This window comes from Euprymna scolopes, chromosome 22, assembly GCF_053919585.1.
Source record: "Euprymna scolopes isolate OS-2025 chromosome 22, ASM5391958v1, whole genome shotgun sequence".
Taxonomy (NCBI): domain Eukaryota; kingdom Metazoa; phylum Mollusca; class Cephalopoda; order Sepiida; family Sepiolidae; genus Euprymna; species Euprymna scolopes.
Window position 1 is genome coordinate 6,366,359 of NC_136503.1, and position 27,659 is coordinate 6,394,017.

Here is a 27,659-nt window from a genome sequence, read left to right on the forward strand (position 1 = left end):
TATATATTGAGCTTTATAAGACAATAATTCATTTGATCATCATATGTGTGATTTAATATATATATATATATATATATATATATATATATATATATATATATATATATATATATATAACAACAACAACAAAAATATTGAATTAAAGTTAGTGTCATACTTTAAAAAATAAATTAAAACAATTTATTTCGGGACAAGAAATATGATTCATTTTTAGCGAAAAGGCCAAAATATTTAAAAAAAACAAAATCTTTATACTACAATTGATCATTTTTTTTTTTTTTACATTGTGAAACTTGTTAAACTAAATCTGAACTCGGAATACATTTTTAAATTAAATACATTTGCCTTTTCGGGTCAGTTGTCATTTAGGTTAACTTGGAAAAAAAAAGTATACAACACAAGCTATAGACATTTTTTAGAAGTTATTTATGCAAAATATGTGAAATTCAAAGGATATTGATTGAAATGAAATGAAAACAATAATAAATACAAAGTTACTTCCTATTGATTAAAAATAATTTAAGAATCAACTCTAAAAAAAAAGTTTTGCTTTTTTTGCGTTTCGTTTTTTATATAATTCACGTTTTAGTAACAACCGATCGACGTACGTACCCCCCACCCCTCGTCCATTTTACAACAATAACATTTTGAAAGGAGTTACGAACAACTCTACCTCGTGTAGGTATACGAGAAAAGCACAAACAGGCAAGTTCTGTTGTGTGTGTGTTGTTTTTTTGTTGTCTTTATTATCCCTGTCTTTTCTTTCAAAGTGCAAAAATAACCAATTGCATTAAAAAACAAAAACAGCAAAAAAAAAAACAAAAAAAACTCAAATTTCTCGCCATGACCCCACCAAAGGTCCACTGGAAGTGGAAAAGGGTCACCAGCAGTATAGTATCGCTGTTGGTCGTCTTTGTGGCCGTCTATTACTACTACAGCTACCCGAAAAACGTGGCACCTCCAGCAGCACACCCCAAAGAGGCATTAGATCAGATACTTTCAGGCTTGTTGCGGGCCGAACAGAAGGTTGACCATGCCAGGCCGCGTGTGGCACTCGGTCTTGGAGGATGTTTGGATGTGATAGTCAATGCCCTAAAACTATTTGAAAAACTTGATTTTCACCCCCCGACCAAAGTTCAGCACCATTCTTCATTGCAAAACCAAGAGCAGCTGCAAGAATTGTTTGGTTATTTCTTTCAGTTCGGTGCGGCAGCTGAGTAAGTAACTGTCCTTTTTGGTTAATTCCTATTTTAGTCACGTAAATTACTAAAAATAAAATAGTTAAAGTATTGCTTAATTTATGTTTTTACAATAAATAAATAAACTATTCAAGTCAAGTTCCGTCCGTCTTTGTTTACATTCTTCGTCGACCTTAAACTATATCCGATGGTGAGGCCCCAGCTTGTGGGCTTTGGGGAGTGTGGAGCCACCCTTTACTTGCCATTGCTCCCAGGTCCACTCTGATCCGGAGTGGTAGTACCTGTTAGGGTCCCAACTATGGGTTAAATAGAAACCGGCTTAAAAAAACAAATACTCTATTAAAAAATTGTTCTTCAAAATCACTGGATTTGGCATTAAATAACCCAAAAGGGTTGATATGCCGTAAAACAAAACAACCAACCAACATTCTTCGTCAGACTTCACTATGATTCCCTGGAAAAGTCACTTCTGATTAATCTTTACCAGTTTTAACATATGAAAATGAACTTGGGTGTTTTTCAGAATAACAATATTTAAAAACTGGTAAACATTAATCAGAAGTGACTTTGTACTTTTTCGTGAAGTACAAATATCAGCTGACGAAGAATGTTAATATAGACGGTCGCCGATCGGAACTTTGATTTTAACCCAAATAACATAAAAAAAAAAAAAAAAAAAAAAAACAGTATGTAAATTTTTACATTAGGTCCAAGGTCCACCTCCAAGTTTCTTTTTAAATGACGACTTTAACCCTAACAAGTCGTCATTTTAATGAAAATTGTGGAGGTGGGTGGATCTAATGTAAAAATTTACCAAACAGTGTTGGTTGCACGTAAAACACAAAAATGGAAAGTCAGTTTGAAAAATATAATCGCTATCTTCATAGACAAGTCTGAAGAGCGGCTTGCTCAGGAAAAACGATAACTTATGCTTTTTCAGTTACAGAAACCGGGTTATGAACTTCAGGGTACAGAATAGTTAACAAAAACTCATCCCTCGTGTTAAGAATAGCTTTCTAAATAACAAGGCAAACCAGAAGTCCGCATTAAATGATATCGAATCTTCGTTCTTGGTAAAAAAAAAAAAAAAAAAAAAAAAAAAAACGTAGGACCTGGACGAGATCGCCTTCCCCCTATAATTTTTATAGTATCTTTGGTACTGGTCGCGATTAGAGTTCCCTGCCGAACACCCTAAAAAAACACTGACTTGTCCCTACGCATGAGCAAAGGACATGTTTTAGTTGCCATAGTAACTAAACGATCATGAATTTTTATCGACTTTGTTTTACTGTTTATGAATATTGAAATAAAAGACATTACTACACATTTATTAATAATATCTCACTTTTAATCACTTTTATCGACTTTTTCTTTTCTTTTTTAAATAGCATTTTCTTAAAATGAATATTAAAATAATTTCCCAACTTTTTTCATTTGTGTTTTTAGTTTTGTGTGTTGAATGAAACTTTTTTTTTTTTTTTTTTTTCATTACAACAATAGTTATCGACCCCGGTTCTTTGGCTGACAAACGACATCTGTCGGCGGTTCTTGAAACTAAATTACACGCATTCGCTTCATGTTACTGACATGCAGAAGTGCCAATGGTGCCATAGGTGTTATTGTAAATTAACACTCTTAGCTAATTCCGTAAAATGAGATTCTACTTTTTTAGGCGAATTTGCATAATATCTCACTTTTATCGCCTTTGTTTTTAATCACTTTTATCGACTTTTTTTTTTTTTTTACTGTTTGTGTCAGAATTTTTGTAGGAATTTTTGACACCCCTAACACGAAACTGCGAATACAATATAAAAATCTCGTAATTTCTCTGTTAAAAGTGGGTTATTTATTTTCTTTATGGATTATACTTCCAAAATAAACTATTACAGTTGTTTTAAAAGTAATAGAATTTTTTTTTTTTTTTTTTTTTTTTTAAACAGTAATGAATTTTCCGAACTCAATATTTTTCAATTAAAAATCTATCAAAATTTTTCTATTGATTCTATTTTTACGATATTTTCAGGGTCAATGTGAAATTTTATGTTCTTTCCAATAAATCGAATATAATATTTTAGACAAACGTTTTTTTTTTAAATTCACGACCCCCCCATCCCAATTTTTAAGTGTCTATTAAAAAGTAAATACTTAATTTAGTAACCCGAAAGTAAATAATTAATTTACTCACAAATTGAAGAGAAAAGGTCAATACATAATATATTCAAATTTAAAAAAAAAAAAGACATAGTGTTCTTTTAGAATTTTACCTGTAAAGTTTGAAGTTTAAAACCTTTTTTTTAAACCACGTTATTTGTTTTTTCTTTTTTTTTTTTAATGGAACCTTGGTCCTTGCTCCTTTAATTGAAAAAAAAATTAGGGCTTGAATTACATTTTTCGAGGAGTTATAAGCTTGGAAAGACAGGGGGTCGAATAATTCACGCCTCCCATTTTGTAAATGTCTAATAATAATTAATTTAGACCCCGATAAGTACATGATTATTTACTCACAAATTGAAGAGAAAAGGTCAATACATAATATATTCAAATTTAAAACAAAACAAACATATTGTTCTTGTAGAATTTTACCTGTAAAGTCCGAAGTTTAAAACCTTTTTAAAAAAAAAAACACGTTTTTTTTTTTTTTTTTTTTTTTAATGAAATCTTGGTCCTTGCTCCTTTAATTGAAAAAAAAAATTAGGGCTTGAATTGCATTTTTCGAGGAGTTATAAGCTTGGAAAGATGGGGTGGAATTATTTGCTATTTTCACGAAATTTCTGACACTGCCATGTGTCACTTTTATCGACTTTTTCTTTTCTTTTTTAAATAGCATTTTCTTTTTAAATGACGTTTTTACTGTTTATGAATATTAAAAGAAAAATAATTACTAAACATTTATTAATAAAAAAAATGAGTGCTAGTGCACTTTGCACTTATGATCCGCGCTATATTTTAAATCGTATTTCTAAGTTTAATTAAAGTTTAATGTTTTTTTTTATTCAATTGTAAGGTTAAAGTAGAGAATAGGTACAAAACACCCTCCCCATGTTAAGAATGGCTTTTTAAATAATAACGTTATTTCAGCACGGATCAATAAATGCACTAGTACAATATAAAAAAAGTGAGACACAAACAGTAGAACGTAGTCATTTAAAAAAGAAAATGCTATTTAAAAAAGAAAAGAAAAAGTCGATAAAAGTGACACATAAACAGTAAAACAGTAAAAAAAAAAAAGTCGATAAAAGTGATTAAAAGTGAGATATTATTAATAAATGTGTAGTAATGTCTTTTATTTCAATATTCATAAACAGTAAAACAAAGTCGATAAAAAGTCATGATCGTTTAGTTACTATGGCAACTAAAACATGTCCTTTGCTCATGCGTAGGGAGAAGTCAGTGTTTTTTTTAGGGTGTTCGGCAGGGAACTCTAATCATGACCAGTACCGTATCTTTTTGTATGTAGTAGTTTTCGAGGTTGGGGGTGTTTATTCCGAAAGTCGTTCTTAACACAGGGAGGTTGGGGTGTTTATATTTCGATGGAACTGCAGAATACCGGTTAAAATTAGGGGTGGGGGCGATTCTCGTTTAGGACCGCCAAAATAAGTAATAAAATAAGTGTTAAAATCGGAAAAAGTTTTTTAATTTTTAGGTGCTTAATTTAAAATTACACTTGATTAAAAAAAAATAATAATGAAAGTACGACGTACATCATTATTTTTGTGTCTTTTTTGTTGTTTTTGTGAGTGTTTTTTAAAGTATAATTCTAAATAAGCAGCTATTTTTTTTTTTTTTTTTTTTTTTTTCAATAATTTATTTCACAAAAATAAGTATCCAAATAGGTGGTTTGATTTTTTCTTCTTTTTTCTTTCTGATAATATAATCAAATGTTCTTTTGGGTTTGTTTTACTGTACACATAGATTCGAAAAAGTTGTCACAAAACAAATATAAAACAAATAAATGTTATCAAAGGCAAGATAAGTTACTTTTCTACCTAACTGGATACGTTTTTAGTGTTTGTATTTAATGTAACATGTTTATTCAGCTCTAAAAACAGTGCTTACCGATGTATTGGCAAATTTAAAATGGCAGCCGACGCGTACGACTCTCTCTTTGAGGCGGTAAGTTTGGTAAAGTGAGTTATAAATAAAAAACCAAAATACTGTTAAAACTCGCTCAATATATGTTACCGTGACATAGGCTGATATATATTCGGTGGAGTGGGGTTTTAACAGTATTTTGACTGTTTTTTTTTTCATTATTTGTTTATAACTCCCTTTCCCGAGAGAGAGTCAGCCGCCATTTTAAATTTTCCAACACATTACGTCGGTAAACACTATGTTTTTCGAGCTGAATAAACATGTTACATTAAATATAAACACTAAAAACATATCCAGTTTGGTAGAAAAATAACTTATCTTGCCTTTGATAACATTTATTTGTTATATATTTGTTTTGTGACAACTTTTTCGAATCTGTGTATTAAAACAACCCCGTTCTTTTTTGTATTTTAATAAATATAAAAATTTTAACTAAATTAGTTTAGAAAATTAAGTAATCAAATATGTGATTAATAATCACATATTTTCTTAAATAATTTGGTTAAAATATATAAAAAGAAATAACTAAATAAAAATTATATTATCCGAAAAAAAAACATACCTATTTGAATTAATAATTATTTCGGGAATTTTCAGTATAGACAGCGAAACGAAAAACTGGTAATAAAAACAACAACAAATAAATGTTACCAAAGGCAAGCGTTTTCTTTTTGTGTTAACTTATTTTAAAGCGTTTATTCAGTTTGAAACGTAAGTAGTGGCGAGTCTAAAGTTAATCCGACAGGAGATTGGCACTTGGTAGTCTGGATAATCAGTCATAATCGAAAATTATAAAATATTGGTAGAAACCGACTTAATAAATGTGACCTTGATAAATTGTTGGACAAGTTTCTACCAGTATTTTGTTGGTTTTTCGATTTTTGAGCGATTAGCCAGACACTAAATGGTCGAAAATGAGACAGTCACTGACTGTCTCATTTTCGACCATTTAGTGTCAACACTACTTGCATTTCAAACTAAATAAACGCTTTAAAGTAAGTTAAAACGCCAAAAAACTTATCCAGCGAAGTAGCAAAAAAAAAAAAAAAAACTTATCTTGCCTTTGGTAACATTTATTTGTAATTGTTTTGTTTTCTGCCACTTTTTTTGTTTTGTTGTTTATATTACAGAACGTCCCTTATTTTTGTAAAAGATATGAAATAAAAATTACTAGAAAACTTTTCCCTATTTTATTTAAAACCGATTTATGTGTTTTTGCATCTATGGACCCGCGGTTTTCACGAAGTTACCCGAGTGTCCGGCGGATAACGGGAAAAACCGGAAACGGTCGACAAGTAGTTTTTTGGATATTAAGACATTTTTTCCATTGTATTATTTGATGAATTTCAGTGGTCGTCGCCATTCTTAATATGGGAGTTGGGGGGGGGGAGTTGTAACTATTTTTTTTTTTTTTTTTTTTGTAATAAGGGTCGCCCGGCCGTTATTCTCGTCATCTGCCCGTCACACCCGAGTAACTTCGTAGAAATCGCGGGTCCATAAATGCAAAAGTACCCCGATTTAATTACTTTTAACCAAAACAGGAAACAAATCTCACCATACACCGTGTACTGCGAACTTTGAGTCGTGTGTTTATCTGGGCTGCCTTTTGTATGTTCCACTAACTTTAATTCTTCGCCTCTTTCTCGATAATGTTGATTGTTGCTGTATATAGATTAGACATTTCAGACATATGAAAATGACTTGATAGATTTTTCGACCAGTAACTTTTCCAGGCTATAACTATAACGATGTAACTGTATTTTAATTTAATATTATCATAACATTTGGGCCATCTTGCAGTTTAGACAAGCCAAAATATGAAGAAAATACGGGGACATATTTGGGGGCTTCGGCTTCACCGTCTGTAAGATTGGAATTTCATTGACTATTCAAATTGACGTAATTATTGTAAAAGAATTTTAGGGTTTTTTTTTTGTTTTTTTACAAGGTGGTTACCACTTATCAAGGCCCGGAAGCCGCTCGGGGATAAGGGTTATTGCGTGTACAGTACGTTAGTATTGGAGATTTGATAAAGTGTCTTACTTAAGGGGGCGGTTCATCAGGAATTTGTTTATGTTGGACTTGAAACCATACAGGTTGTAGTCAGGTGGGAAACAGGCAAACGGAACAGAGTTCCACAGGTGTTCACTTCTAAGAAAGAAACTTTGTTCATGGAATCTACGTTTTGGTTTTGGCACAGATAAAGAGTGGGTAAAATTTTGATAGTGGTTTCAGCTAGACGGGTGTTTTTCGTGAAAGATTGGCGAGGGGGGACCAGGGATTGGAGCTCAGACTAGCACTTGCCATGAAAGTAACGATAAAACAAAGAAAGGCTTGCAACATCTCTCCTGTGCGAGAGAGGCTGCAGGGAAGAGAAAAGGGCATCCCCTACTAAGCCACAAAGCCTATTTTGTACAGTGTCAAGGCAGGCTGGGCTGTTTTTAGCAGCTCCTGCCCTGATGTGGCAGCAGTACTCCATGCTTGGACGTACTTGGCTTTTATAACGATAGAGAATTGCATCAGCAGTGAGATATCTTCTGGAGTGGTAGAAAGATCCTACCATTTTTCTAGCAACCTTGGCAACAGACTTGTTGTACGTGTTCCATTTCAGGTCAGGAGTAAAGGTCAAGCCCAGAAGCTTATCAAAATATGGAGCTTCCCCTAGATGAGAGCCATCCATTTCAATTGATGCCAGATGGGGATTAGAGCGCTGATGATGTAAAGATAGGATTTTGGTTTTAGATGCATTAAAAGTAACCAGCCACCTCTTCCCCCACTGTACCACGCGCTCGAGATCAGAGGAGAGAGAACTTTGTTATTTACAGCCTTTGATGTGTTGCCATAGATGGTCGTGTCATCAGCATAGATGTCAACGAATGATTTAAGTATGTGTTTTGAGAGATCATTGATGTAGATCAGGAAGAGAGTTGGGCCCAGGATGGACCCCTGAGGGACTCCAGCATTAATACTGGGGGCCTCTGATTTCTGCCCATCAACCACTACTCTTATGAGCCTATCAGAGAGAAATAATTTAATGGTCGAGAAAACATTTCCAGTTATACCGTAACCGGAAATCTTGTGAAGTAGGCCCTTATGCCATACCTTATTGAAGGCCTTTGATATGTCGAGTAATTGCCCTAGAGAAAAAGCCTTTGTCAAGAGATTCACTAATCCTATGATATATAACCGTTAGCACATCTGCTGTAGATCTTGCAGAAAGGAAACCATATTGCATGTCACTAAGAAGGTTATTTCTGCTGAGGTGGTTGACTACTTCTCTATTTAATATGGATTCCAGCAACTTACTCATGACACACAGAAGACTTATTTGTCTGTACTGAGAGCGAGATGACTTATCACCTGAATTCTTAAATACAGGACACACTGATGAGGTTTTCCAGGGTGTTGGGAAACACTTCTCCTTAAGGCAACGCTTAAACAGTTTTGTAAGTATAGGGGCAAGTTATGGTTGAAGCTTTTTCAGCACTATAATTGGAATACTGTCATGACCAGTTACTTTACTGGAATCAAGGTTCTTGATTAGCTTGGTGACATCACGTATGTTTCATAGCGTGTTGTCTGTTATAGGAGGAAATACAGGGAGTTGGTGGCCTTCGTCGAATAGGATAGAATTAACTGCAAAGTTCTTGGTAAATAGCTTGTCCTTGTCTGATGCTGATGAGATGATCTCAGATCCATTGATGATGGTTGGGATAGAACGCATGCTTCTGTTCAGGATCCTGTTTGCTATTTGTCAAAACTGGTGGGAACCAAGCCGTTGCTCAGCTACTTTGGATCTAACGGACTGAACACATAGCTCTCTTGCATTTTTTATTACTCTTTTACAGTGGTTGCTGGCAGTCCTGAAAGCAGCTTTAGTTACAATGTATCTATTACATTGGTAGCTATGGAAAAAGTGATTTCTGTGCGCGATGGCAGCAGCACATTCAGGGGAGAACCATGGCTGGCTGTTAGGTTTTTGTTGAAATTTTTTGGATGGTCAGTCTATGCCTACAATTAACCATTTGGTCAGGTCTGATACTATAGAGGACACATCCTTTTTAAACATGGAATGCTGGGGTAGATCAGATATAAATGTACGGAAGCTATCCCAGTCAGTCATAGAGTATCGATATATGGTACAGTGGAGAGGTACGTCTAAGACTTATTACATTTCGTTTTTGTCTTAACTGATACAACCGAGTGGTCGGAAGATTCCAGAGGAGACAGAATGGAACATAAACATAGCTCAAGGGAAGTTGTGAGAAAAAAGGTCTAGAAGGCTAGCGTACTGACCGGAAGTATTGTGTACATGGGTAGGTTCATGAACAATCTGGGTGAGGTCATAGGCAATGGCGAAATCATAGCAGAACCTCCCCTCATCATCTGTCTTGTTCGAGCCATTCCACATTGTGGACATTGAAGTCATCACAAATGTGGATGTTAGCCGAAGGGTGAGCAGACAGGATGTGGTCAATTTTCTCAGATATGCTCTTAAAGAGAGTAACTCCGCTGTTGTGGGGGCGATAGAGAGCAAATATAAATGCAGTGGTGTAAGTGCGTGCATCCCAGAAGCACATATACGGTAAATTAGGGTCTTCACTGGAGATATCCCTACCACACGGAAAACCATCTTTAATGTAGGCACATATTCCCTGCCCATGGCAATCTTGGGGGTCAGATTTAGATGTTAACTTAGAGTATCCTTTAATTATGAACCCATCTAGGGAAGTGGTTGGCCCTATGCCAGTTTCGCCTAGGAAGAATATGTCCGGTTTTGTCTCCTGTAATGGGTTTCAACCTCTGGAAGGTTGGAACGTAGACCCCTGATGTTGAAGGAGACATGGTAGTAGGGGTCTACGTTGGAGGATGGGGTTCTAGGGTTTGTATTACTACACACATAGATTCGAAAAAGTCGTCAAAAAACAAATATATAACAAATAAATGTTATCAAAGGCAAGATAAGTTACTTTTCTATCTAACTAAATAAGTTTTTAGTGTTTTTATTTAATGTAACATGTTTATTCAGCTCGAAAAACATACAGTGTTTACCGATTTATTGGAATTGCAAATGGTGGGACACTCCCTGGTGAACAGTAAGTTTGGGAAAATGAGTTAAAACTAAAAAATACACAAAATACTGTTTTATTTGTTACATATTTGTTTTTTTAACAACTTTTTTGAATCTCTGTGTATAGTAATACAAACCTGAATTTTACAAAAAATTAAATTATTAAAGAATTTAATTGTTTAATTATTAATTACTTAACTATTATAAAATATATAATTATTGTAAAAAGAATTTTTAAAAAGTAAAGAAATTTGATTAGCTATTTTACTTTATTTTAAAACTAGAAGTTCAGCCCGGCTTTGCTCGGGCCCTATGTACTTTTCATAACTTTATGTGCATATATATATATATATATATATAATATATATATATATATATATATAATATTAAAAAAGTTTGACTCATGTCCAGGCAATCTACATCTAAAATTTCAACTCTTTCAACTTTGACCTCTTGGCAGACAAATTTTAGCCCAAAAACTGATTAAAAAGCTTGCTGCATTTCTGAATACCCTTTATGTAAAATTTAAAATGTTTAGAACCAAAATTAGGTAAATAATTTGCTAGAAACCGCAAAGGTCAAATCTTCTGATCTTTGACTCCTTGACAGCCAAATTTTCGGCCAAAAACAAACCAAAAAGCTTGCCCTATGTCTGAATACACTTTATGTAAAATTTCAAATGTTTAGAACCAAAATTGGCTGAGTAATTTGGTAGAGAGCACAAAAGTAAATTTTTAAAAAACTTTGACCTCTTAACATTTATCATTTTGGGCTTAAATCAAATTAAAAAGTTTGATCCATGTCCAAGTAACCTACATCTAAAATTTTAAGTTTTTAGACTCAAATATGGCAGAGGAGTTTGATAGTTTTCAAAGGTCAAATCGCTGAACTTTGACCCCTTGACAGACAAATTTCTGGCTGAAACCGATTGAAAAGATTCTCCCACATCTCAATATCCCTTATGTCGAATCTGGAGTCTGTAGACTGAAAATTGACAGAGTAGTTTGGTAGAGAAATGTACACACACACAGACAGACAATTTTACTGTTATGGATTAGAAAAATTCAGTAAGATCTCATTAAATCATTAAGAAAAAAATCGAAAATGCAACTTGCACAAGGAGGCCTAGAACAAATTAATATTAACGCAGCAACATAAAATATTCCTTGTGTATTATTATTTATCCGAGAACAATATCATTTGTAATTACGTTTATTTGTTTGTTTCCATATTTAATAAATTTTTGTATTGAATAAAAATCATTTAATAAAAAATATTCTGTTTTCTAATATTGTTTCACTTTAATTTTATTACGTCAATTTCAATATTGTTTCATTTTAATTTTGAAATACTTTTACAATAATTACGTCAATTTCAATATTCATACAAGCAGTGTAACCCTAAATATGTCCCAGTATTTTCTTCATATTTTGGCTTACCTAAACTGCAAGAGGGCTGACCAAAATCGCGTTTATATTATCAGCACCTTAAAACAACCGTCCTATATAGTGATGATTTTGAAGCCGTAAACATATCCATATTTAAAAAAAAACTAGCAAGAATCAACTAAAGGTCAGATTTCCATGAAATTTTGATGCATATTCAGTTTTAAATTAACTTATATTTTAAAAACAGTTTTCATTAAATATGTGAGGGGAAATATTTTTTTAAGTGTCCCCCCCCCCATTTCATGTTTGAAAACTAAACTAAATAAATTTAGGTCCATGAAAATTGTAACATTTTATCAAGTAGAAGAGTTGAAATAATCAAAAACTAGTTATATAAATATTTATATCTCTCTCTCTCTCTCTCTCTCTCTCTCTCTCTCTCTCTGTGTGAGAGTGAGTGTGTGTGTGTGTGAGAGTGAGTGAGTGAGTGAGATGGATGTTTGGACAAGCTTCTGGGTTTCACCTTTACTCCGGATCTGAAATGGAATATGTACATTAAATCTATTGCCAAGTCGCTGGAAAAATGATAGGATCCTTCTATTAATCCAGTAGATATAGTACTGCTGATGCAATTCTCTACCTATACAAGAGGCAGACACATCCAAGGATGGAGTATTTTTGCTACATCTGGACAGGAGCTGCTAGAAGGGCCTTATTCTGCCTTGACTGAATTCAAAATAGACTTTGTAGCCTAGTGGGGGGGGGATGCCGTTTTCTCTTCCCTGCAACCTCTTTCTCACAGAAGAGACGTTGCAAGCCTGTTTCTGCTTTATCGTTATTTTCATGACAAGTGCTCATCTGAGCTCCAATCTGTGGTTTCCCTTCGCCTGAGAAATGCTCGTCTAGCTGAAAATGCTATCAATAATTTGCCTCACTCTTTATCTGTGCTTAAACCTAAAGCTTCTTTCTTAGAACTGCACACTTGTGGAACTCTCTTCCGATTGCCTGCTTTCCAGCTGACTACAATATGGTCATCTTCAAGTCCAATGTACACAAGTTCTTAATGAGCCGTTCCCCTTAAGTAATTCAATTTACCAAATTTCCACAACTTAAGATTACTACGATATTATCCCTTTGACTACTGTACACTCTTTAACCCTTATCCTCGAGTGGCCTCTGGGCCTTGATAAGTGGTGATTCCTTTGTCAAAAAAATGATTACTTGAGGAGTTCACATTTATAATAGAACATTCCTTAATTGCATTGTCCCATTACTCTTCTAATCTAACTTTGTTTTTATAGTTCTAACTATAATGGATAATTCCACTGCATTCCTGGAATCGCATCTAAATAGCAATATGTATTCATTATTGCAAAAACAATATCGTTTTCCCACGTTACTATTATACATGATTTCTGAATTAATTCATTAATATATATAGCCATGTTATATCATTTTGAAGCGCGCTTTTCGCTCTATCGAATTGTGTCATTCATTACCATTTTTAATATCTTCATTCATTTTTTTGCAGGCTTTTCAACAGCATCGACAAAATTCAAATCCGCATGATTTTCTTGTTCCAGTTCAAACTAGGCCAAAAGGCTGGCGAGACCGCTTGTGATACCAATAATGCATTTGGCCCAGGAACTAATAACAAGCGTGTGGCACAACGGTGGTTCAAGAAATTTTGCAATGGTGACGAGAGCTTCAAAGATGAAAATGGTCGCAGCTGACCGACTGCAGTTGATAACCAACATTTGAAAGTCTTAATTGCTGATTCTTGCAAAACCACACAAGAAGTTGCTGTTGAACTCGAGGTCGACCACTCAACAGTCGTTCGCCATTTAAAGTAAATAGGGAAGTCAAAAAGTTAAATAAATGGGTGCTGCGTGAATTGAGCCATAATCAAAAATGTTGTCGTTTTAAGGTGTCTTCTACGCTCCTTCTGCATAATAAAGACAACCCATTTCTCAAGTGGATTGTGACATGTGATGAGAAGTGGATCCTCTATCACAACCAGCGATGTTTGGCACAGTGGTTGGATGCTGGAGAAGCTTCACAACACTTCCCAAAGCAGAAATTGCACCAAAAAAGGTTATGGTGACAGTTTGGTCGTCTGCGGCTAGTCTCATCCATCACAGCTTCTTGAATCCGGGCAAAACAACTACGGCGGAGAACTACTGCTGACTAATTGATGAAATGTGCCAAAGATTGGTCAATATAAAAGGACCAATTCTCCATGACAACACTTGCTTGCATGTTGCTCAACTAACCCTGCAGGAACTGAACGAATTGGGCTACGAGACTCTGCCTCATCCTCCATATTCATTGGACCTCTCGCCCACCGATTATCACTTTTTCAAGCATCTCAACAACTTCCTGCACAAAAATGTTTCAAAAGCCAAGATGATGCCGAATCGACCGTCAATGACTTCATCGCTTCCAGAACTCCGGATTTCTATGCTAATGGGATAAACTTTTTTTTTTATTGGCAAAAATGTGTTGATTGTAATAGTTCTTATTTCGATTAATAAAGTTTATTATGAAAGAAATTATGATCTTTTGAAGTTAAACGCCAAAAAACGACATTATTTTTGCACTAACCTAATAACTTTTGATCACTACGTTCGCTACCAGCATTCTCCTTTAATATTAATTTTGATTCTAATTACTTCATTTCTCGAAATACAGAGAGCTGTTCCCTTCAATATACAACATTATTACTATATCTACCTCAACAACTTTTCTCTACATTATCTTCCCCTTCTTCTAATAATCATGTGTTATCTTCCTCTTCCACATCTAGTCTTAGTCTCGCATACAGAAGTTCTAATTTAATAACTTTCCAATTTTTTTCCTTTCTTTCTCTCTTCTCAGACTATCTCAACTTTCCTATTTATGAGAGAATGTTAGTTGCACTGCAAAAATCTTTCATTAACGCATCACAAACACTCCAGTTCACCTGGGTGACTCTTTGGTTTTATCAGCTGGTTTTCAACTTACTGTTTTGGAGTCAAACTTTTGCCTGATTCCCCCATCAGCAATAAATGATTCATGAGAAACCACCAGATCGATCAACTTCGTCCGGGATGCATAATATCAACACATCTCTCTCTCTCTCTACTTCATCTCTTTCTCTCTTCCTTCTTTTTAGTTATTTACATCATTCCATTCCTCCCTTCCACCATATCAAACGTGTATAGCTGAAGTGTATAGATCCACAAGCAGCACAAGATGGCAACATCGTTCAAAATTTTAGTCAGATATAATTATCGTTTCTTCTCGCTATTTTTCCTTCTTCACTGTTAACTTCCTGATATTTGCTCTTCTTTTTCAGGCGTTATGTTGAAAATGACACTTTTTTTGGAGAATTATGGCAAGGTGCCAATTCTATCAAAAGTCGGAAATGGTACCTTGGAGGCAATGCCTTGGCAATGGCTCAACGCTTGGTCCAAGAAGGTGCTGAAGTTCTCTTAGGGATGTCCTATTCTGAAAAACTACGGGCTCTCCTTCCGCCACAAGTTAAAGGTAAAACAAATCTCTTAAGTAGACAATTTTCTTGATGGTGTCTTATTTGAGTTTAAAACAATTCATTTTGAAATGAGTAAGATAAGTGACATAGATAATCCTCAGTTTTTTTTTGTGTTTCATCTTTGCTGAATAAACTATCTTGCTTTTTAAATAGGTGTACAAGGTGATAACCCATGTAGAAACAAAGTTGTTATCATTACATATTGACTCTCAATAACACCATTCCTCCAGTAACATATTTTTGCTAGTATATATATATACTAGCGAGGGTGCCCGGGTGTTTGGAGGTGTATGCTGATGCTGAGCAAAAAAAAAAAAAGTGTTAGTAGGCAGGCAGGCTCAAACCCATGACACGAAGGCGAAAAAGAAGGTGAAAGAAAATCTGACATCTTACCGCTACGCTCTAATGCGACAGGAAGTGTAAAGCGTTCAAATAAAGCGATGTCAATCGAAAAGTTGACTTATGAGTTTTAAGTTAAGAATCACACAGGTGCAGAAATGAACGCTGCTTTTATAGCTAGCTGAAGGCCAGTTAAGCTTGCAACTTTCTGCCTGTTTTATTTATTTGTTTCCCCATAATGTTGGGGAAAACCAGCTCCCCCCTAAAAGGAGCTCTGGCAACATCCAAATGAATAGCAATTGTCTGATATGAAGAGTTTCCCCCCACATTAATCAAAGCTAATTGCTTTTCTGAACATCCCGGCAGGAAGGTCAGCTGGTGTGCCTTCGCTTCGATTAGTTTCGCTTTATTTATACGAGAAAGACAAACACACGAAAGGATGAAATAGAATTTTTTGAAAGTCCATCAAAATAAATGTAGAGACGACATCCGTTTTTGAATCTGAGATATTATGATCTAGAAAGTGAGATATTATAATCTAGAAAGTGAGATATTATAATCTAGAAAGTGAGATATTATAATCTAGAAAGTGTAAGGAAACTTCTAAATAAATGTAACCGATGCGAGAACCTCCACAAAAAAGCCTTTCTTGGACATACAAAAACATGCGCGGGTGTTTTGCCTTTTATATATGTAGATTAGTGGGGGGAGGTGCCCGGTGTTACTCAGGTGTTTGTCGGTGTAAAAGAAAAAAGTTTTAGGAGGGAGGTGGGCTGGAACCCGAATCGTTGAGGCAAAAGCGAAAATAAAAAAAAAGGCTTGATAACTTACCTCGACGCTACGAAGGCAGTGAAATGAGAGTGGATAAAATTAAATGATTGAAAAGTTATGTGACAGGTGTGCGTAAATTTAATGAGGTCAAACATCACGCCATAGGGGAAATGACATTCCACACTTAACTTTGGCTGCGAGGCCGTTTTGGTTTTGTTTCCCCAAGTTGTTGGAGAAAAAACAAACACCCCATCAAAAAAATGGGGGTTTCCAAATGAATAGCAATTGTCTGATATGATGGTTTTCACCGCATTGATCAAAGCTGATTTCCTTTCTGAATGTTCCCAGCGGGAAGGTTGGGGAATCGCCTTCACGTCATCAGTTTCACTTTATTTATACTAAAAAGCCGAACAAACAAGTGACACAACGGAATCGCGCAAATTTTATAAAAGTTGATCAAAATAAATCTAGATACAACGTCATTTGATAAATCGTAGATATTATGATCTAAGGGGTATATAAACAGTTCTAAGAAATAGTACCCCCCCCCCCCCCCCCCCGGAGAACCCCCCCCCCCCCCCGCGAAAAAAGCCTTTGCTGGACATACAAAAAAGTCACGCGCTGCTTTTGCCTTTTCTATAGAAGATGATGAACGAACCAATACTACACTGCTCCCTTATACACACACCACCACTATAAGTAAGAATGACAGAGTAATCGTGTCATCTATATGTCAAGCTTGGAACTTATTGAGTGCTGATGGACGGTGCCTCTCTACAGAAATGCATGGATATCTCTAAAAAGAAAAACGTGTTTCAACAGGTGCAGTGATTGATTCTGGTAAATGAAGAAAGTATTTTTCATCATCACTGATAAAAAGGCAACAATAAGATGCAGTGAAAAGTAATAAAATCATAATAATCATGGAAAGTGCCTTAATTCATATAACACATAAGATGCACACAAATTAATAAAACATTCAATGTGCAAGCAAGCAAGATTATCGCTGACGTCTAGTATTTTTTAGTGTTGAATTTCTTATGTGATGTACACTTATTAGCTGATTATCTTTTATCATTTCTTGGAATTTCAAATCCCTTTCTCTGGAGTCTACACCACTTAAATCCGGTGGCAATAAGATAATCAGAAAGAAACAATACCAGGACAAACAAACAAAGACTGGTGCCATATTCTATCAAAGGCCTTAGATATATCTAAGGCTACTGCCCTAGCCTCCTCTGCCTTATCCAGTATATGGTATATAGTTCAGAGATTAGTTGGATATCTGCAGTAGAACAGGCTTGCCTAAATCCATACTGTTAGTCGGTCAGAAATTTAGCAGCTGCAAGGTGGTGGACTAGAGCTTGATTAATTATGGACTCAACTATTTTTACGAAAAGAGGAAGGAGGCTAATGGGGCGATAATTTAATGTGTCGGTTCTTTCGTCAGAATTCTTGAAAACTGGTACCACAGAAGCAGTTCTTCAGCAATCAGAAAAGCAAGATTCGTTAAGGCATTTGTTGAAAAGTTTGAAGAGAACTGGAGCAACGTCAACAGAGCATTTTTTTTTTAATAGTACAGCCAGGATAAGATTAGGTGCACATGCTTTTGAGGTGTCAAGGTTTTTATATCATGTACTTGAAAAGGGGTGATTTTTAGATCATCTGCTGTGGTTTCTGTTTGCAAAGGAAAATTTGTGAAGGAGTGGTTTGCTGGATCTAAAGTAGAGTTGGAGCAAACCGACAGGCAAACTGGTTAGCCTTCACGGTTGCCATGCAAACAACTTCAAGATTGTTGGATAGTGGGGGAATTGTTGATTCTTAAGTCCTCTTGCCTATGCTTCATAATATTATTAGTAATACACACGGACGAAAAAACGCTTTGGATGATCACAGATTTCAAGGTAGTTCTACTAAAATAGCCATATTTTTTAAACCAAAGCACTTCAAGTCTTCAAATTACTACTGTTTTGTTCGGAAATGAATATACTTTCAAATGAATTAATAAATATGAATGTACATTATATATTTTAAGAGTTTTGAGCAAATAAAGTGATAAAAATGTGAACGTCATAAAATGGCGTTTTCGGTAAGGTTTTGTAATGATCCCCCGTTTTCTAAAGGTCCGTACCGTGATTGTATGAAGAATTTTGTCATGAAATTTGGGAATCAATAAGAAGAGGTGTTAATCTTAATACTGTCAAGTGTCCGAAATAGTTTTGACCATTTCTTTTTTTGTCGTGTTAAAAATAACTTTAATATGCCGAGTATCGAACATTTTGAAAAAAAAATTCTTCGGACACCCAGTAGTAAGTAAATCAATCTTTTTACTATCTTTATCAATTAAAAGTATTATTTTATGTTGAGTAGGACCGCGGTAATTGATAATTTAAAAGGACCTACCCGAAAAAAAAAATTGTTTCTATTTCTCGAATTTGGTCAAATGAAGTTAATATTACTAAAAGCAGCAGCAGCAGCAGCTACAGCCTGTAGAATCAGCCATAGCACAGTGTATAAACAAACGCGTTCTTTAATTTTTATTCAAGAACGAATTAAGAAAAACAAAATGAAACATAATGAAAATAATTAAGAAAAACAAAATGAAAACATAATGAAATATGAATATAAATGTTCTTATGTTTAATTAGAGCTATTTTGTTATCAGAATAACATTAGTTTAGAACTATTCGGTTTTCAGAATGTATAATAACAACAATCCCAACCAATTCGGCATTATGAATCTGTTGCAATTTCTTACATTTTTCGTAAAATTTAAAAACATGGTTAAAAAAAACAAAATAAACTTTTGTAGATATATAGCTTGCATGCACTTTTATTCTTTAAATTAGTTTTGAACAGCGAATTAAAACAATGTTTTACTGCGAACAGCCACAAATGTTTTTTTTCAAAATCAAAATAAGTATCAAAATCTCGTTTATACATAGATTCGAAAAAGTTGTCAAAAAACAAATATATAACAAATAAATGTTATCAAAGGCAAGATAAGTTACTTTTCTACCTAACTGGATAATTTTCTAGTGTTTTTATTTAATGTAACATGTTTATTCAGCTCGAAAAACGTACAGTGTTTACCGATGTATTGGAAAATTAAAAATGGCGCCCGGCCCGACTCTCTTTGACACGGTAAGTTTGAGAAAAGGAGTTAAAAATTTAAAAAAAAAAAAACTATACAAAATACTGTTAAAAACTCACCGAATATATGTCCGCCTATGTCACGGTAACATATATTGAGCGACTTTCTAGCAGTATTTTGTCTACTTTTTTATTTTTAACTCTTTTCCCCAAACTTACCGTTTCAAGAGAGTCGGGCGGCGAGCGCCATTTAAAATTTTCCAATACATCGGTAAACACTGTTTTCAAGCTGAATAAACATGTTACATTAAATAAAAACACTAAAAAATTATCCAGTTAGGTAGAAAAGTAACTTGCTTTTGATAACATTTATTTGTTATATATTTGTTTTTTTGACAACTTTTTCGAATCTATGTGTATAGTAATACAAACCCTCAAAATTTATATCAATATTCTTGAAATTTTAAAAGCAGTTAGAAAACACATCAAACTACAATTAGGAAGCTTTTTATTTCGTTAATTTTTTTTTTCTACTTATTAAGCGAAAGATATTTTTACAACCTGCTCCAGCGTAGTATAAACGGCCTATGGAATTAGCACCTTCAACCTCGAAAATAGAAATCAACAAATTTATGGAATTTTCTTTGAAATTTCGCAACGCAGTTTCTTATTAAATTAAAACTAAATATATAATATAAAGCCAATAATTATGAACCGCTAACAGTAAATATGAGTGATGAACGCTGTCTTTGAAAAGAAGCTCTCTTAACTTCACCTCTAATCCAAATTATGTGTGGCAAGTCTCCTCTCTTTAACCCTAACAATAACACTAAGTTCGAGTGGCAAGCCCCCCTCCCCCTCCAACAAAATACCTCTGTAAGCCACATACAAGCATCTAAAACAAACAAACAAAAAATAGATCCTTCCTTAAAGAAAATACACATAAAAATAAATTGGTTAACTGTCCTAAAATGCTAGAATGGCCAGGAAATGGTGAATTATTTTACATTAAATTTTTGTGAAACTAACCGCTCCCCCCTCTAATATTGTTTTTGTTAGCTTTGTCTCTGTCAAGTTTTCAGTATGTTCACACATAATTTTCCTTAGCCCTACAATTAATTCAAAGTCCGAATGGCAACCCTCCACATATTCTCATTGCATAGAAACCCTCTTAAAACTACACATAATCATCTTAAAAAAAAAAAAAAAGCATGCATATTTTCCCATAGAAAAAAAAAACAGTTAACTGCCCTAAAATGCTAGAATGATCTGTAATAGGAAATTATTTTACATTCAATTCTAAAATAATTTGTTTATCTTTCATTAAAGTTTTTCATGGCATTTTATACATAATTTCCTAAAAAGGTAGAATCACATTTTGAAGGGGTGGTCAGAAGGAGTTGAGTGGGGTTAAACAGAAGGTGTTAATCTACAATAATACCAAAGAAATATTGAAATATATTCATTTTTAAATGGTCTTATGTTTAGATTTAAGTTTTTTTGTACATAAAGCACATTACAATTCAACTTTGAGTTCTCCAACTTCTTTTCTGTTTATGGATACATGGCATTTTTAAGGAATTGCTGCATATTTATGCACATTTACTGCAGATTATTTGGAAACCATAAACTTTGGGAGATTTTCAGTTGCATATTCTGATTCCTTGTACAAAAATACACTTATACAGTAAATTTCATTTTTTAGTCTTGTGTTTTAACAAAGATATGACATTTTTACTGAAAAAGTAGTGTAAAAAATATGACGAAACGCATATGGTCTTAAAGAGGGGAAAATATCCAAACGTGTGAGGCACAAAAATAGCCATAACTTCCTTAATTTTAATCAGATTTTAAAAATTTAAAAAGATTCTTTCTTATCTCATCAAGCTCTTTCTATGCATACCAATATTGAAATATTTCAAGCTATTTCAATTTTTTCATGTGTATTGCTAATATTATGTTAGCTATATATTATTTAATTGGAATTCATTATTGAGATGCGTATTATTTATTAATTTATTTATCCTTCTTAAATGTTGTTTCACAACGTTTCGGTCAACTATTCCTCTGGCCTTCGTCAAGTGGTAACCGCGACAGGATAGGAACTTTGAATCTCCTAACTGCATTCTCAGCAGTTATTGACATCCATAGTTGTTGTCTCGCCAGGTTTTTTGGCCAAGTAAGCCTCTGGCTGGCTTTGAGTAGGATTGAAACTGCTATCTTCAGACAATTCTCGCCTGGAACCGTAGAGATCCAACGTTTCTATCAACTGTGCCACGGGCCCCAAAGCGCGATCAAGGTTAGATTTCTTTGGTCTTAGAAATCTGTTTATTATTTGATCTTCCAATTACTGCCATTCGTAATTGTTGTCGTCTCACCACGTGGTGAGACGACAACAATTATGGATGGCAGGCAGTAATTGCTGAGAATGCAGTGAGAAGATTTGGAGTTCCTATGCCGTCGTGGTTACCACCTGACAAAGATCAGAGGAATAGTCTTTTTTTTTTTTTAACGAAAACTTTAAACAATAATGTCCCTTTTTAAAAGAAAAAAATTTACAAACCGAAAACAAGACTAAATCAAATTGTTACATGATAAGGGCTGTCCCCTTTTCATGTAAGTATAAAAATAGATTTAATTAAAATGAAATAGAATAGATGAAATTCGAACCTCGTAAATTAGGTTTAGAAATAGATTACGAGAGAGAATTAGAAAATGGAATGTAAAACAAACCATTGTTTAGCTTAGAGATAAAATAGTTTCAAGAAAAGAATGTGCGTTGACAAGTCTGTTATGAAAAATTCAATTGAGGAATGCAACTATACAAGATAATTTAATAAACATGTTTTTAACATATTGGAAAAATAGGTTATTGAGAATATAGGTTAAAATTCCTTTTGTAAACAAAGGAAAAAGTTTTGGACATGCATGTCCAGAACACGTGAAAGAAGACATGTTTTTACATGTATATGACGTCATGGAAAATGGGAAGTTCTAGATATAGTTAAAAAACTTTAGAGTTAAGCAAGGAGAAACGGGGGGAGAAACAGAGAGGGAGTTTGAGAACGGCAGACGACAGTCCAGTTGGGATTCGAACGTCTAGAAGCAAGACGGTCACTTTTGAAACTTAGAATGTGAAGCTTTGAATCCTTGATGATGAAAACCACGGCCGGTCGTGAGAAGAAATAAACCCATCATGTGTTTTTATAAACGTCGTCTTTGTGTTGTAATTCTACCAAAAGGTAAAGTGAAAATTGTTATTATGTCTATATATCTGTGTTATAAAATGTCTTGACATACACATCTCATATCTACAATGTGAACTCTACATCTCATAGCAACACTTCTAAGTAATGAACAATTTTTAATAAATAAGAATCTCTTACAACATCTCTCCCTAAGACACAACAGCAAACTCTCTTAATAAAACTCTCTTTAATAAGCATCACTTTTAATAAGACTCCTATATATAACAAAATGACTTCATCAACAAACTTTTATCAAACAATTTAAATAGTTTCATTTAGGATACAAAAATAATATCAGTTTTTTTTTTTTTTTTTTTTTTTTTTATTCAATTTTCACCCCAAACAAGGCACAGTGCCACTTTGAAGCAGGGGGCTACTATTAGGGAATTAATTAGCGGGGTCATTATGAAGGGAGAAGAGTAGAAAGATGTTTGTTAACATTACACTTGAACTTCTGCATATCATTGCAGTTGGGAAAGCAGAATCCCGGAAGGGAGTTCCAAAGACCCGCAGTTCTGGGGAAGAAACTATTGGAGTAAAAGGCTTTCTTGCACCTAGGGATCTCCACTGTAAAGGGATGAGACTTAGTAGCTTGTCGGGTTTGTCGGGGGTAGTTACGTCGGGGAGGTACAAGTGTTTGCAGTTCGTCAGAGCATTCATCATTAAAGTATTTGTAGAACAGGCAGAGGGATGCAACATCTCGTCGATGGGACAGAGGTTGAAGCCCAGATGACAGTTCAGGACCTATCAGGTTTGCGACTCTTTTTTGAACCCTGTCCAGGAGCGAGAGACAAGCAGCAGATGCACCAGCCCAGATGTGACAACAATACTCCATACATGGGCGAATGGTTGCCTTATAGAGGTATAGGATACTGGCAGGCGTAAGTAGTTTTCTAGCACGGTAGAGGGAGCCAACCTTCCTTGCAGCAGCCTTGGCAATGCTCTCAATGTATCTATTCCAGTTCATATTCCCTGTAAACGTTAGGCCGAGGAGTTTAAAAGAAGTACTTTCAGGCAATGTGTTCTTGGCCATTGCTATTGGTGGTAGAGAAGGTTTCTTGTAGTTATTGAAGGAAACAAGCTTAGTCTTAACAGCATTGAATGAGACCAACCATTTTTGTCCCCATTCCACTACGGATTGGAGGTCATCCTCTAGTGTTTCTGCCATTTTCTTGGATATGTGTTCATTTGTTTTCCCCTCATATCTGTTTTACAAATTTTCTGGTTTAAACACTTATTTTCTAAACTTATTTTTCATTTTAAATTATTAATTTTATTTTATTGCTGTTCCTCTTGATTTTGTTTATATTTTACTAAAATAAAAAGTCATTTTAAACCTTTAAAAGATATGCTGTCAAACAAGAAAGCCAGCCAACCCCTTCCTATCTTTTTTCTTTTTTTCATTATTCTGATTCAGCCACCATTTCTTTCTAAGTTATAAAGTCAACATAAATTCATTGCTGTAGGAATTGGTAAAAATTGGCAGACTGGAATTCAAGTAAAGAAAAAGTGATATAGGATAAAGAGCCCCTCCCCCAACAATTTATTTTATTTTTTAGAGTCCAGTCGGAATCCCAGAAGTCTGAAACTCATGAGATGTTAAAAAGAGGTTGAATGTCTGAATTAGTACTAATGTATATATTTATATATATCATTAATAGCATTTTGATTTTAAAGCGGATAAGTGTCTCTTTCAATGCTGTATGAATTCCAAAATTTTTTTGATTAACAATATTAATGTAAACAATGTTGAATTCACAGATCCATGAAAAACATGTATATTTACTTTCTTTCAAAATTTCAAGTAGAATGTGTGGTCAACTGATTCCACATGATTGATATATTATCAACCATTTAAGTTTCACACTGAAATTCAACCCAACATCAACATAACTGTTTTGTTTTCCAGTGGCTGGTCCCACCCTTGAAACTGATGATATTCATTTAATCCTTGAATATGAGAAGGGAGTTAACTGGGGTAGTTTCACTTCTCCACGGGCAAATAGGTAAGTCCTTAAATACATGTTTTTTTTCATCTGTTGTTATTGATATGTCCAAACTTTTTGATTATTTACCAACTTGTGTATCTACTTGGTGTTAATTGGGAGTCTTACTTTTATTTTTGCTATGCAAATTGAATTCTCCTTCATTGATGAAAGAATATATGGTATTATAAAATTGGTTTTGCAATAAATTCCATAGGACATTTTACGAAATTTTAAAATTGAAATCAAATAAATAAGATATATTTTATTTATTTATTTTTTTTTTAGATATCAAGTTTCATTTTTTTTTTTACATTTTCTTTTGAGAGATGTTTTATAAAATAATCTCATTACAAGTTGGAGGTAGGCAAACTATGGTTGTCACAATTTTCACCAGAAAAATCCAAAGTGATTCTAAAGCCTTTAACCTGCCTATTCTGTTTAAAATAAAGGTTTATAGACAAACTTGGGCAATTTGTGCTGATAGAAAAATTATTTACAAAAGTGAAAAAAAAAAAAGTTAAAATCATAACTTTTAACTTTGTTTTGCTCTTTGACATTTTCCACCCACTTTGCTTTTTCATTTACTTTGTAAGAAAATTTTTGAAGTTTTATAAAAAATAATTCACTGAAGAAATGCAAGGTGAGCCAAAAGTAAGTGGGCATGGCACGTTCACCACACTTGGCCCCAATGGAATTTTTCTTTCAGAGAGTATGTGATCTCTAAATGTTTTTTTACTGTCCACCTACTTTTGGATCACTCTGTATATGGAATTTAAAAAAATTACTTCTTACAATAAAATTAATATGACAAAATTTTGAAATTTAAATTCCATAAATAAGACAATATTTCTTGGATTAGTCAGTATCTTATTCTTTTTAGCAATGCAATATTAAGTTTGATTTATTTATATTTTTTAAACATGTTTAAATTTTATTGTAAATCCAATTCTATTATAAAAGTTAAATTCCATTAAGTGTTTTAATTTTTTTATTCTTAAATTAATAAAAAAATCAATTTTATTTTGTTATATCTTTTGAAGTAAAAAAAATGTTCACAGCTCGTTAAAGGGTAAAACTGTAAGCAACACACAGAACCAAAACGTCTGTGATGAACTTCTTACGATAAACCATTGTTTCTGCCACTCTTTAGTTCGTTCTGTTTTCATTCTCATGCCTTTCTCTTCATCTGTTCACCTGCAAATTTCCTTTCCAAGCTTTCATACTTGCGAGGTTATTGTTTATTGTTTACATTGGGGAGGAGGGAGTTGATCTATCTATTACACTCCCCCTCTCCCTTGTGGCCTCTTTTATGTGTGGTTCTTTCAGAGATGTGGCACAGCTGATAGGGTTGCTTCTGGAGGTGGTTCTACTGAGACATGTTAATTTTCGCTATTGTCATCACTGTTGACAGCCGGTTAAGGTCATCATCGACTGAACTACCTGCCTCATCATTTATCGACACAATTCGCCATCACTTGACACTGCACTTCAACTGTCTTCGAAATTGCTAACCATCCGAAGATACCAGTGTTTGCACAGAGATGTACGGGTGATCTCCTTTCGCATTGTGTTCTACAGTCCTGCTTCAGAATTGTGTGAATGAACATGTATCACTGTCACATTTTTGGAGTTCTGTATTGTCTATCATGATATTACTAATGTTTTATACATTCCCTAATTAGCTTAGTAGCCTCTGTCTATTGCTAACAGTTTTATGACCACGGGTTAATAAATGAAAAAAAAAAAGATTTCTTGGCAAGGCATTTTGTTTACACACAGCATTTGAGAACTCATTACTTTTGTCATGGTTCTTGTCTTCCATTCACTCATGCACATGTTTGGTTGGGCTCCCAATACCACCATGTATTCCTGTTAATAAATTTTATCGTTGTGTTCTGGTAACAACAGAACGGTTTCATCCATGACTTTCACTTAGACTTTATACCAGTACAATGGATTTGCCGAGACCATGGCACCATGAACCCCGTTTTTTGGTGTAATATTATAGCAGTAAATTGCCTCTTCGGCAGTGCATCCCTAATGGTAATCAGTTTTATTGATCAATGAGACTTCTAGGCAATACCATTTCCTGACGGTGTGTATGCACAGCAGAAATGCAATTAAAAACCCAGCAACGATCTGAACCTATTATTGCTAAAAATTGCGCTGGTCAACATTTCTTTGGGTGGATTTCTCTTAAAGTAAATCAAGCTGTATTATAATGGCAGAATCCTCTCACCGCAAAAGTTGCCATGTGTCAAACAGTAGGCCCGCAATCGGTGAGGGTTAGGCAGTGAACACTCCCGATTGTCATATATCCAACCTTTATCATATGCTTGATGATTCAAGCTTCCCATGTTTGCCTAGTGCTACTAAATCAGGTTGTCCGAAGATATTGACTTCCTGAGACAAAATGCACCTAACATTGATGCTTTTTGTTTTTTCTACTTCCTTTTGTAAAACTTAATTATGTTCTGCAAAAATAAAAACAACCCCCCCCCTTTTTTCCCCCATTCCCTCTATCTCTTTCTATCTCCCCCCCACTTCCTTACTGGTTTCCTAACTTAAAATGTACCAAACATTAATACTGTAACCCTTTTCCCTCTCCCATTACAAAACTCATGTTCTGCAGGACTGAACAAAAACGACAAAATCCTCTATAAAACAACCAAACCAAACACTACAAACTCGCGATTGAAGATACAAAGAGCTTGGAGAATCAAACTTTTCTATAAAATGACTGGATGCAACGCTTGAAGAACTTGAAACATAAAAACTTTACACATTCAAAAGCCCTGTCGGTGAGGTTCCAGAATACACTGATTGCCCCCCAGCAGAGGGTAAAAGTCCCTCAATGGAGCCACCTGTTGGCCATAAGTGGCGATTCGTAATGCTCTAGAACAGAATCCTGGTGGTTGAGCTCCTCACAACCTGGATC

General features: G+C 34.3%; 1 protein-coding gene across 1 annotated transcript in view; it reads left to right on the forward strand.

Moving 5' to 3' along the window:
- The first annotated feature begins 604 nt into the window (after positions 1 to 604).
- The window catches only part of LOC145243869 (ADP-dependent glucokinase-like), a 39,974-nt gene continuing 12,919 nt past the window's right edge, over positions 605 to 27,659 (forward strand). The window contains exons 1-3 of the mRNA XM_080106938.1: positions 605 to 1,217; positions 15,088 to 15,278; positions 24,643 to 24,739. Coding sequence (XP_079963064.1) covers positions 844 to 1,217; positions 15,088 to 15,278; positions 24,643 to 24,739 — 662 coding nt within the window. The 5' untranslated portion in view covers positions 605 to 843. The remainder of the gene's footprint in view (positions 1,218 to 15,087; positions 15,279 to 24,642; positions 24,740 to 27,659) is intronic.